General features: G+C 43.7%; 1 protein-coding gene across 1 annotated transcript; it reads left to right on the top strand.

Moving 5' to 3' along the window:
• The first annotated feature begins 1913 nt into the window (after positions 1-1913).
• Positions 1914-12039, top strand: rbm15b (RNA binding motif protein 15B). The gene has a single exon (XM_033626572.2). The coding sequence runs from the start codon at positions 2169-2171 to the stop codon at positions 4692-4694; it is 2526 nt and encodes an 841-aa protein (XP_033482463.2). The 5' UTR covers positions 1914-2168; the 3' UTR covers positions 4695-12039.
• The last annotated feature ends 997 nt before the right edge of the window (positions 12040-13036 follow it).

Here is a 13036-nt window from a genome sequence, read left to right on the forward strand (position 1 = left end):
ACTGTTTCTAGACTACATCTGAAGGACAGTTCAGGTATATAATGTGCACAAATGTTCTGTATTTAAAGGTCCAGTGTGAAGGATTTGATTTAGGGGGAAACACAGGCAGAAATGGAGCATGATATAAGCATGTTTTCTTTAATACACGTTCTCAGTGGGTGTTGACCTCCACCAGGGTTGTCTTTTGTCACCGATCCTGTTTGTAATCTTCATGGACAGGCTCTCAAGGTGCAGCCAGGAGGAGGAAAGGGTCCAGTTTGGGGATCTCAGAATTGCATCCCTGCTTTTTGCAGATAATGTGGTTCTGTTGGCTTCATCACACCGTGACCTCCAGCGTGACCTGGGACGGTTTACAGTAAGTGGGGAGCGGTTGGGATGAGAGTCAGCATCTCCAAACCTGCGGTCATGGTTCTCTCCTGCAAGACAATTGCTCCCTCTGGGTTTGGGGAGGGTTACTGTCCCAAGCAAAGGAGTTAAAGTATCTCAGGGTCTTGTTCACGAGTGAGGGTGGAGTGAAATGGACAGGCTGTTTGGCGCCACGCTGGACCTTCGTGGTGAAGAGGGAGCTGAGCCAGAAGGCAAAGCTTTACTGGTTCAGCTACATGCCAACCCTCACCTATGGTCATGAGCTCTGGGTAGTGACTGAAAGAATCAGATCACAGATACAAGCGGTTGAAATTAGTTCACTTAGAAGGGTGTCTGGGCTCGGCCTTAGAGATAGGGGGAGGAGCTCGGACATGTGGAGGGAGCTCAGAGTAGAGCTGCTGCTATTCTGACTGAAAGGAGGATTTCAAGTCATTGTAGACAATCAGAGTCCTAACGGTGTAGTATTTAAAATGAATGTCCCACCCCCCATGTGAGTTTTCTTTGAGACCATTTGCACTCATTATATAAAACCTAACATTTAAAATAGCTTAAGTAGATGTTAAACAAAATTAAGACTTTTTATTTTCATTAACAAATGTTTTGTGTGTAAATGACCCTTAGTTGAGCATAGAATTTAAATGCTTACAAAATACATGCCCAAGACAAACCAACAACAAATTACACAATATTAATATCATATTTAATCTATATAATTTATATAAGGCTTATATAAGGTTTTCATTGCTTTACCATTCTTCAGTCTGTGTAATGTTTCGACATAGTGTCAAAATTCTCTTTTCAGTTTATGTATGTGTGGCTTTGTTTTAGGCCATTTACATTTGTGAATATAAAATGTTCCAAATAAAATAAAGAGGTTCAAAATAAACATTTTTTTGCAATCAATAAAACTCGTATCATGAAAAAGAAATACAGTGTCTCTTTTTAAAAAAATAATAAAATATTTGAACCAGTCAACATCTTAAAGAAATGTTCTAGATATATACAAAATAAATGTTACAAATAATTTCAATTTCATAATTACAAAACGCACATTTTCCATCAGTTCACCTCTGAATCTAGAGAGCACCTGCTTTACAGAGTAATGTATAAATGTAAATGTGTAACTTTAAGTGAGACTTCTGATTTTGTGGGTGTCATAATATTTCTCAAAGTTCCAGTCCGACAGTTATCATTTAAGAAACTTTACTGAACAATTTAGATTTACAACAATAAGATAAGATAAATATTATCAGAGTAAATGGGCATGAAACTGGGTAGAAAAGAAAAAACAGAAAACGAAAAAAAGGATGTCAGCCCCAAATAAAGGACAAAATAAAATAGTTAACAGAAAAAATAAATAAATAAATAAAGATAAAAATAAATAAAACATAAATTAATAAAATAATACAAAACAAAGTTATTTGGTCTTTATTTGAAAATGAACCGTTTTTATTTTCAGGTTTCAGTCCGAAAATTATTTTAGTGTCCAAAATAAAGCGTGCTACGTCATGACGGCCGCCGACGGTGCGTCATCGCAGTCTCCGCCCTTCTCAGGGAAAGCACACATTCCTATTGTCCAAGATGGCGGCGTAGGTGCAGACCCTCCGCGGCTGACATGTTTTCAAACGTTTTTACGCCTTTATCCCGACATATATGCAACAACCCGGGGCTCGGACTGGAAGCGTGTGTTTGTCGAAGCCGTCGTCTGCCACGTTGTTTCTGCTAACACCCCTGCAGCTCGCCCCCCAGGCCGGATTCCCGCTGCAGGCACCGAAAAGTTTGGGCTCCATCATCCTTTGAAGATGAAGAGGCAGGCCGGGAGAGAGACTAGTCCGTCCAGGGCCGTCGCTAAACGGATACGGGAAAGGGAACGAGAGAGTGCACGTAGGGAGGAGCTGCCGCCGCCGCCGCTGGCTCTGCTGCTGGCGGAGAGCCGGGGATACCACCGACGGAGCCGAAGCAGGGAGCGGGAGAAGCCGCGGCTGAGGGAGGAGCGAGCGGCCGCCCTGGAGCTCCACCACCGACACGAGCTCAGCCTCCTCGGTCGTCCGCCGCTACGGACCACGGCGGTGGAGCTCCCCGCCGCCAGACCGGGCACTCTGGAGTACAAAACGCTGCTCATCAGCAACCTCGGCTCGCAGGTCACGGACGAGGACGTGGAGGACGCGCTGTTTCACGAGTTCAAAAAGTTCGGGGACGTCAGCGTGAAGCTGTCGCACACACCGGAGCTGGGCCGGATCGCCTACGTTAATTTTCGGCACCCGGAGGACGCCAAAGAGGCCAGACACGCCAAATCCTCCAGGTTAGTTTTGGGTGACCGACAGCTTAAAATTGAACCCATGTACGTCAGGAGGCGGAGCGTCACGCCGCCAGATGCTGGATATTTGCCTCTGCACGCACCGTACCCCTACAGACAGCGCTCCCTGTCCCCGCCCGGGCCCGGGGTGAATAACATCAGAGACATCAGGGCGAGACATTACGCCTTGGAGACCCTGGGTATCAGCAGGGAGAGGGAGAGGCTCTTGGATTATTATGGTATGCTGGATGAGAGGGGCCGGCCCTATGGCTTCCCTCCAATGCCAGTGGTGGAGGATTTAAAACCTGAGGATGATCAGAGGGCGACCAGCAACCTTTTTATTGGCAATTTGGACGGTAATGTTACAGAAGTAGAACTAAGGAGGGGGTTTGACAAGTATGGCATCATAGAGGACGTTGTGATTAAACGCCCAGCCCGTGGACAGGGTGGGGCGTATGCTTTTGTGAAGTTTCAGAACCTGGACATGGCCCACCAGGCCAAGGTGGCCATGCAGGGGCGGCTTATGGGCGGAAATCCAATAAAGATTGGCTATGGCAAAGCTAACCCCACCACACGGCTCTGGGTGGGCGGCCTTGGGCCTGGAAACTCCCTGGCTGCCCTCGCTCGGGAGTTTGACCGCTTTGGAAGTATAAGGAATATCGACTATGTTAAGGGGGACAGTTTTGCTTACATTCAGTATGAAAGTCTGGACGCTGCTCAAGCCGCCTGCACCCAGATGAGGGGGTTTCCGTTAGGTGGTCCGGAGCGGCGACTGAGGGTGGACTTTGCTAAAGTTGAGGAGAGCCCCTCCCGGCCATTTCCTCCTGGTTACCAGCCTCCTGTCGCGGTACCCTCCCACTATGATCTCCTCGGGGAGGCCTACAGCCGTCATCGCAGCCTGGAGCGGGAGCTGAGGGGAGTCAGGGACCGCTCGTCGCCGCCCTCCCACAGCCTCCTCTCCCAGAGGGAGAGGGAGAGGGCCCTGCTGGAGAGAAACTACCCCACCAGCCCCACCCGTAGCCTGGAGAGGAGAATGGGAGGAGTGGAAGCATTTGGGAGGAGTGGGAGAGCAGCAAGGAGCCGCAGCAGGAGCAGGGAGAGGTGGCTGAAGGAGAGGGAGGAGAGGAGGAGCAGGAGGAGGAGCAGGAGTGTGTCCACTGACAGGCTGACAGAGGAGAGGGAGAGAGACAGGGAGAAGGAGAGGGGGAGGTCGAGGGTTCGAGGTCTGGGTGGGGCTGTCTCTCCTGACGCGAGCCCGGACAGAGCGCGTGTTCGAGCTCCTGACTCCACCACAGAGCCCAGAGACCACTCCCCCGAGAACGGCGGAGGAGGGCGACACTCCGCCAGCAACGAAGAAGATCCACCATTTGGCCGCCACCACAGCAAGAGGTCCAGCGAGCATCTCAATAATCATCACCATCGAAACAGCGAGGTCATCGCCGCCGTCTCCCCTGCGATCCACACGGACACCCACACCTCCTCCTCTCCCAGCACGCTGTCAGAGTTCGCCCAGGCGTCGCTCTCCAAATCGTGGCACGGCTTCTTTGCGCTGAAGAACAGCAGTTTCCCCACAGACCTGTACATGCTGGAGGGGGGCTCCACGTTCTTCAACACGGTGATGAAGGACACCCTGAAGCTGCAGAGCCAGAACCAGCCCAGCCAGCTGAAGATCGCCCAGAGGCTCCGCATGGACCAGACCCGACTTGACGAGGTGTCGCGGCGCATTAAACTCGGGCGGCCTGATGGGTTCGCCATCCTTTTGGCTCTCCAGGGCCCCATTGACCGCCAGGCCCCGACCCCCGAGCCAGGCCTGCAGGCACGCTTGCTCCGCCACCTGGTGACCTACCTGCGGAACAAGGAGGCCGCTGGAGTCGTGAGCCTGCCTGCTGCAAAAGAGGGGGGGCCTGGGGCCATGCTGTACGCCTTCCCACCTGGAGTGTTCTCACAACAGTACCTGCAGGCCGCCAAAAGGACTGTGGGTAATCTGGACGAGGAGCACATGGTTATTGTGATCGTCAATGACACTAATTGATTTTAACACTGAAGAGAACATACATGTACAGACACTAAAGGCATGCACACACACACACACACACACACACACACACACAGCGAGCTGAGAGGAAACTCGCCCGACGACAAATACTTCCATGTTGATTTCACAACGATGCATTTTATTGTTTTATCCAGTATCTTAATAATGAAACACAGCAACGTACACTACACGTCTCTCTTCTACTCTTCCTCATTTATTACTTCATGTTTCCCTCACGCTGGCGATCGACTGGTCGTGACATTTACAGGCAGTTAAGGACGATGTTACATCACCGGGGGAATTAAACGTTAAAATGGTCTGTGATGAAAAACACTTAAAGGAGAGGGGACGTTAATGAAAGGCCTGCCGCACACACAGGCAGCGCTGTTGCTTTTATACTCTAAGCTGTAACATACGACACTAAATCTGAGGGTTTGTTTATATGCTCGTTTACTTTATTTGTGTTCCTTTTATCAGAAGTCGTTCTGTATATCCAGTATATGTGGGACTGGGAGGTTTTATACCAAGTGATTGTACTGTAAACTGAGTGGGAAAGTGATGCCAGCTGAGTCTGGCTCAGGCTACTCCAGTTTGTGTGCTCTACTGGCTTCTACTCGCAGGTTGAGACTGTTGTGACGTGGTTTTATTTCTTTTTGTTAAAAGCACCAGCCGCCACAGCCAGTAGAGACAAAAGTGAATTTCCTGACCCGTCCCTGTGACTGTGTATTTTACATAGGTAGTGTTTTATCAATTGAACCATTCCAGTTTCCTTTTTGTTTTGAGAGTTGTGAGCGTGTCAGTTTGGTCTGTCGTTGCATGCAGGAAAAGAGAAACAAAAAAAAGAAGCTATATCTTGTCTGTCTTTCAGAAACCTGTCGTCACTTGAGATGTTTCAGTTTGCTGGAGATTCGTGTTCCGCTGTCATACTGGTGCGAGGTCTGTTCATGTTACTAGTTCGGATTTTATATTGCATAACGGCTTTTATTCAATTTTAATACATGAATCCATCCATCTATCATCCATCCATGCTCCTGTCTCTTTTCATCTGCCGTCACTGTAGCTTCAGTCATGTCTACCTGGTCTCATAGTGCGAACGTCATTTACAGGGAATTTTGGTGTAGAAACCACAACAGTTGATGCTTAAAGTGATTACACCGACTTTAAAGGGAGTGTTTGGATTTTTTTGAAGTGGGGTTGTATGAGGTATTTCTCCATAGTCATTGTGTTAAGCTGCTGTCCCACTGCACGACAAACCTGCTAATATCTGGCTTTTTAATGCAGTGGGAAAGGTTTTAATCGGCATTCACACCGGGGTTGAATCACTGCAGTAGACACGTGTCGCCTCAGACTCCGAACAGCATTAATAGGAGGGGTCATCCCTATGTTTCCCGGGTTCTATGTTCCCCACTCAACCAAAAAGGGTTCTGTGTTTCCCGCTTGGTTGAGCAGGGAACATAGAACCTGGGAAACACAGATACGCTCCCTAATAGGAATCACGTGAACGTGCTAATTTCAGCTCCTCTACCGGTGAGCTGCAACAAAACACCGTCTGTCTCCACACATGCTGCTCTAAAAACATCAATCCAAATGGGTCTGCACCGAGTTTGAAAGAGAGACTGAATCACAAAGAGATATAGAAACAAGTAACCTACTACTGTTTACCTGTTCTCCGGCCTGTCCATGACGTTGAACGTGACACACCAAAAAAAAAACCACACACACAGAAAGGCAGACTCGTCTGCTGCAGAGCCGCTCTGGTGTGCTGGCAACAGGAAAAGAGTCTACAGCCTATTTTTAGTTGGTTCACCTGTGTTTTGAAAAGGATGTTGCATTTGTAGATGGTGGTCAGTTTGGAGAAGCAGACAGGCGTGCAGCCACAGACGCTAAGCGATGTACTGCTGTGGACGGGGGCAGCAGCTAAACATACTCTAGACACTGAAAAAAAAATCAGTATCAGTTTAAATGTACGCTCTGTTTAAAATACATTCATCGCTCTATCTTGGCATCAGACAGCCTCTTTGACGAGGAGCTGACGCTGTTACATTGCTCTCTTTAAGCCACCAGACGCCATTGACAAAAACATTTTTCCACACGGGACATGCTCGCCTGTCGCTGCCTCGATAGTTTGTGTTGTGTGACTTTGGTGAATCCAAACTAACCTATTAAACAGCAGAGACACACAGCACACACAGATGTCCCGTCAGGAGAGGCTAACCAGGCAAAAGGGGCCCGATGACATAATGCTGACACATTTTGCAGTGATAGCAGTAACCTAGGCTCGCTGTTACTGGTGTTACATGGTGTTTGGGCATACACAGCTTACATTAATTGCCAAACGCCCCGGCTGTCATATTGCTTTTTTAAATGAATGCTTAGTGTGACGATGGCTGCACTGAGTGGCAGCTCAAAATATTATGAGTGAGATTTTCTCATCACGTGATGAGCGTAAGGAGAGTTGACAGACAAGACGATGGTGGAGAAGTTGGTGTCAAAGCAAAAACTAGGAGGCTTCTTTGCAGACGAAGTCAGAGGTAGACCAGTGATCCTAAGGAGTCTGGTGGCTGTAAAGAGAGAGCATAGACGGATACAGCGGCTTCAGTCTCCGTCAGAATCTCTGTCTGACAGCGAGGTAAAGTGCTGAAGTGTAGCTTACACTTAACGTGACACTGATTTGTTTTTTAGGTGGCTGAAATATGTTTTGTTGCTGCGCCCGTCCACAGCAGCACCTCGCTGAGCTTCCACGGTGGTGCTGCAGCCTGCTTCTCTAAACTCTGGGCGTGTCGACTGACATTTACTGTAGGTAATACTCTGACTGTTTTAGTGCCTTATACAACCCAGTTAAAAAAAATCCCAACTGTCCCTTTAAATTTCCCTCAAAGCTCTTTAATTATCTCCAGAAATATACAAGCAACACATGCGTGCTGATTTCAGTCAGACTCACCTCAGGCTAAATCTTTTCCAACAGCTGCAGAGATATGTCTTCATGTCTTCAGCATTAATCTCTTGCGATTTTTGTAACTGAACCGGCGCTGACTTAATTTTTTACCATTAATGTTGAGTGAATGTTTGTGCCAAGATGATGTGTCAGAGGAAAAACACTTGTCCCACCCAGATGATGATGATGAATGAAACCTTAGAGGGCAGAGAAATAAAAAAATGCGGAAATAGTTCTGCACACCTAAGATGGCAGCCGTTCACTTACTCTGTTGTCATGGAAATGAAGTGTTGTTAGTGTGTGACAGCTAGTTGTCACGGAAACAGGCAGCTCTTCACCTCTACATTGTTTATCTGTGTGTTCGTTGCTGTTTGCACCAACCAAATGAGAATGTATAGCTCCTATAGAAGACGTGTGATACCTCATGTAGTCTGGGTGGTGTTGGTGACGTCTCTCATCATCTCAGCTCTGTGCTGCACGTCGGCTACGTTTACTCCATCTGGTGTTTTACTGACGCCAGATCAAGATTGGTTAGAGCCTGAAAATGTTTCCCATTCTGTCACGTCATGAGGAAATTAAACCTGATGGTGTTCAGATTTTAACACTGTCGTCGTTTTTACTTTGAAAAGGAGCAGTAAACACTGCGTCTGCTCAGTGAAGTGAGGACTGAAGAACTAGACGACATGTCAGACTAAAGATTAACATGTTTGTTTAATGCCCACCGTTTGTTTACAGCACAAGCAGCTTACTGTGTAAAAGTCAAGAGGACACAAAACACATCTAGATCTTAAAGGGATAGTTTGAACTGGGGTTGTATGAGGGGTGCTTACCCACAGCCAGTGTATCACATACAGTAGATGTTATTCAGCACATCCCCAGTTTGGAGAAGCAGACTGGAGTCAACATGGAAGCTTATCAGTCTGCTGCTGTGGATGGGTCAGCAACAAAACGTGTTTTAGCCACCTAGAAAATATATATCAGTTTAAGTGTACACTTCTGTGAGACAGCCTGTTCTGACAGGGAGGCATTAATGGCTTCAGTTTCTTATCTACTTGTCAAAGCCACCAGACTCCATTGACAAAAACAGTAATTTTAGCTTACTGGACACAGGAGCCGCTGGTCGACTGCTGCCTCTATTAGTTAGTTTGTTTGTGTTATTGTGTGACTTTGGTGAATGTGAACTAACCCTTTTGAATGCCAAAGCCACACAATAACACAAACAAAACACCTGTTAGAGGCAGCAGTGGAGCAGCAGCTCCTGTGTTCAGCAAATGTTAAATCACTGTTTTTCTCAATGGAGTCTGGCTTTGTAGAAAGTGATGTAACAGCTTCATTTTCCAGTTGGAAATCACTGTCTGACAATAACGTAAGTCAATGAACATACTCTAAATATAACGTACACTTAAACTGATATTGATTTTTTTTTTTTTTTGAGGTGGGACTTTTTTTAGGTGGCTAAAACTGATTTTGTTGCTGACCCCTTCACAGCAGTAGATTGATTAGCTTCCATGTCTGACTCCAGCCTTCTTCTCCAAACTGGGGGTGCACCACCTGACATCTACTGTATGTGATACACCGACTATGAATAAGTACCCCACACAACCCCACTTCAAAAAATCTGAACTATCCCTTAAAAGAACATGTTCCTGGCGAGCATAGAGTAAAAAACTGCAACTAACTATTACTAATACAGATTCATCTTTAATTATCTTTAAATTAATTAATCATCTATAAAATGTTAGGTAAAACTACATTTTGCCCCCCACAGTCTGCATGTCTGAGGTATAATTCAAAATGCTTTACTTAAGACAAGAAAGGAATTCAGAGAACAAAAAAAAAAAAAAAAGTCCCAAATTTGAAGTAATTTAAGTAATATCCAGTTGTGTGCAGGAGTCCGTGTCTCTGTTGTAAATGGACATCTTAATGTGGAGCCTAGTTTTCATTCTTTGGTTCTGTCAGGCAGACGGTAGACAGAAAGCAGCTTTTGGACGGCACAGGAAAAACAAACGATATAATGTCAGGACAGTAAAACTAAACATGCATGACAAATTGTTGCGATGGTGATGCCGACTTGTTGACAAAGAATGGAATAAAATATATTAAATGAAACTATTTTGGGTTTATTATTTGATGTAATTACTCCAGTAAGTGTCCAGGAGCTACGCAACATCCAGATGTAAATCATGTCATGGGTGGACGGCAAAGAGCTAAGATATTTAAACCTTTGATACCATTGTTGGTATTTTCTGCCACCTTTCATTATTTTACTGCTCTGCTCTGAAATGACATCCTGTTTCCTGTCGACCGTCTGCCTGATCCCATGTGAACGCAGCAGAACTGCCAGTGCTGGAAAGTAACTATTTTAATAGTATTTGTACTTGAGTATTTCCATTTACGCCTCTATTACATTTGTACTTCGTACTCTGCTTTTACAGATTATTTGACATAGAAACGCTTGCTGGTAAAACAGTGTGATTTTCAGTGAAAAAAGTGCCCTGGTTATAAAGTAATATTCGTCTGGAAATGAGTCGATAAAGTTTTCCTTTCATATAAAAAGTGAAACATCTGCAGCATCTGTAGCACTTTAATCTGTTTTCAGTAGAATTCATCTCCCAGCTGGCTGACAGCGTCATTAGCAGGGTTGCAACACTATGAAGTTTTTATAGGCTCAGAAAATATTGTGGTTTCACGGTATCCCGGTATTAAAGAATTGATCGTATTATCAGTCAGAATGAGCCTCAAAGGAATGAAAGCAGAAGGGTTCAAATCATTTTGTGTTTGTGTAAAAAGTCTCCCCTTTGAAAAAAACTTATAAATAAAAGGGAGATTCAACATTAAGTATAATATTTTTTCCAGTATCGTAGATAAGCAAACGTACACGGTAAATATCAGCTTTTATATCACGGTGTACCTTAAAAACCCCGTACATCTCTGCAACCCTCGTCATTAGACGTTGATATTTCGTTGAATCGAGGTTGTTTCATCGTGTGACCAAAATTCAATGTCAGGACAACATCATCAGTTTGATGTAGAACACTGACGACAGATGATGATGATATTTTGATGGTATTAAGTTGCGGCGTTAATTAACTAAAATCAAACGTCAAATGCCAGCGTCACCATGACGTAATGACATTTAGTCGTAAGCTTTGAGAGAACAAAACACAACGTCTGCAAATCGCGACATTGTTAATGTGACATATTTAAAATATCATCAACCTGATTTTCATTCCAACCCAAATTTAACATCTGTCCAACATTTGAGTCCAACGTCTTTCTGACATCGTATGGTCGTCCGGTGCCAGCTGGCTAATTTCACCAATTAAGTGAAAATCTAATTTTTCCAAACCTTTAATGCAGCAATCTGCTTTATTTGCTCTGGATTGATTGAAGACAGAGACACTGCTTTGTAGAACATTTATAAAACAAGTTGATTGAAATCGGGTTGAAATATTCTCACTGCAAAATCAGGTGTTAGGACTGAATCACAAACAGAAATGATTTTGTAAGAGTGAGGTTTTGCAGATTAAAAAGCCCAACACTTTAAAAAATAGTTAAAATCAGTTCCGCCTTGACATCTGTGATGATATTCCTAAAATATATATATATAACACTACAAAAGGGACCATTCTCATCATGAGCACTTCTGATATTTTAAGTATAATTTGCTGCCAATACTTTTGTACTTTTAAGTAAAATTTTAGGGCTTTCACTTCATTTTTACGTTGTAGCATCCTGTTTCTGCTTCTTTCACCACCAATCTACCATTTTAAATTCTATTTTTTCCATTTTCACCTACTGTCTTAAAAGTACCTTTGATTTTCTTTTTTCTTTTTGTTTAAGCCACCACAACACATGCAGCTTTTCATTTGTGTCGCCTTGTTATTGGTCTGAAAGTTGCTCCATCCACATCCAGCAGTAACGGCTTGAATGTTTTTGAATAATAAAAACAAATATGTTCACGTGGAGAGTTTGAAACTGTGACGATAATCAGCCCGAAAAGCTCCTCATTCTCCTGAAACAGAAAGAAAAAACAAAGACTTCAAAATAAATGTGTTCATGTAACATAACACGTCGCTGAATGTTCATCCCGGCACCAATCGTATAAATGTACCAGTTTTGTACAATATGCTGTTAAAGAAAATAAAAAATACTTTTTATATCAAGCTCCCCCGATGAACGACACGTCGTGAATACACTTCCCTTTTCCTGTCTCCTCTAAACTGATGGTGTTGCTGTGTTATGACTGATGATGATGATGTTACACAGACCAGGCGGAGTTTAAATCCATGACGACAATCGGTTTTGTACACAGACTCCCTCATTGGTTTTGTTTTCGTGTCGACATAGAAACATGTATTCTGTATTGAAAGAAAATGTAATAAACATTTTATGCTCTTTCCAAGACTGGACGGCGTGGTGTTGTCTTTCATACTTTTTAGTTTGTTATATGAATACACAGTACATGGTCTAACATGTCATGTCATATATGTACTGTCTTATATTCACCTGTACAGATCTTCCTTACTTGTAATATATACTATATATGTACATATTTTTTAAATCTACAACTGCTACTTAAAAGATGTATGAAACAGGTGGCTCGATGTCTGTTTGGGTGTACGCTGAAAAAAATCAAAATCCAGATCAATGCTGAAAATGGTTTATTATTATTCTGCCTTGTTTTTTGGTGCTCTTGTCCTTCCTCATTTTTAATGTAGAAACTTTATTTAACATTAACATAAAAACATTCAGCTCAGTCATGAAATCCCGGCTACTAATTTTATCACTCATAGGTTTTATACTTGCAGTAAATATTCAGTGTTTTCAGGAAAAATACCACGATCAAATAAATGGATGGAATATTCAAAATGGAAAGATTTTCATGATTTTTAAACTCTTACGTATTCACCTATACTTTCAGCGAGAAACTTTAAAATGTTCCACATCTTTCATACATCATGGGTCTTATTCAGTGTTTGAAGTCAGCAGTGCAGTGTAGCATCAGATTTGCAAAAGAAAAATGTAAACCAATCATGTAAGAGATCTGAAATATTTTACATTTTCTTTTGCAAATCTGACGCTACACTGCACTGCTAGCTTTAAAAGATCAGTAATATCCATAATGTATGAAAGACGTGGAACATTTTAAAGTGTGTGTGGAGTTTCTCGCGTAAAGTATGATTGAATACATCAGAGTTTGATTTTGAACCTTCCATCCTTCTATTTGATTGTGGTAATCTCTTCATTGGTGTTATTCAACTTTTTGATGACATTCATACAAATTGAATCCATTCCCACTTTCCTAACTGTTCCTACTACTTCACTTCATTAAACATTTAAACAAGCAGTTCAGTGAAAAGTCAGCTCTTCAGCATCCAGCGTTCACTCTGCAATTTCTTCA

This window comes from Epinephelus lanceolatus, chromosome 1, assembly GCF_041903045.1.
Source record: "Epinephelus lanceolatus isolate andai-2023 chromosome 1, ASM4190304v1, whole genome shotgun sequence".
Lineage (NCBI taxonomy): Eukaryota > Metazoa > Chordata > Actinopteri > Perciformes > Serranidae > Epinephelus > Epinephelus lanceolatus.

Coding starts and splice junctions, on each gene's coding strand:
- rbm15b (XM_033626572.2), top strand. CDS start 2,169: ATGAAGAGGCAGGCCGGGAGAGAGACTAGTCCGTCCAGGGCCGTCGCT.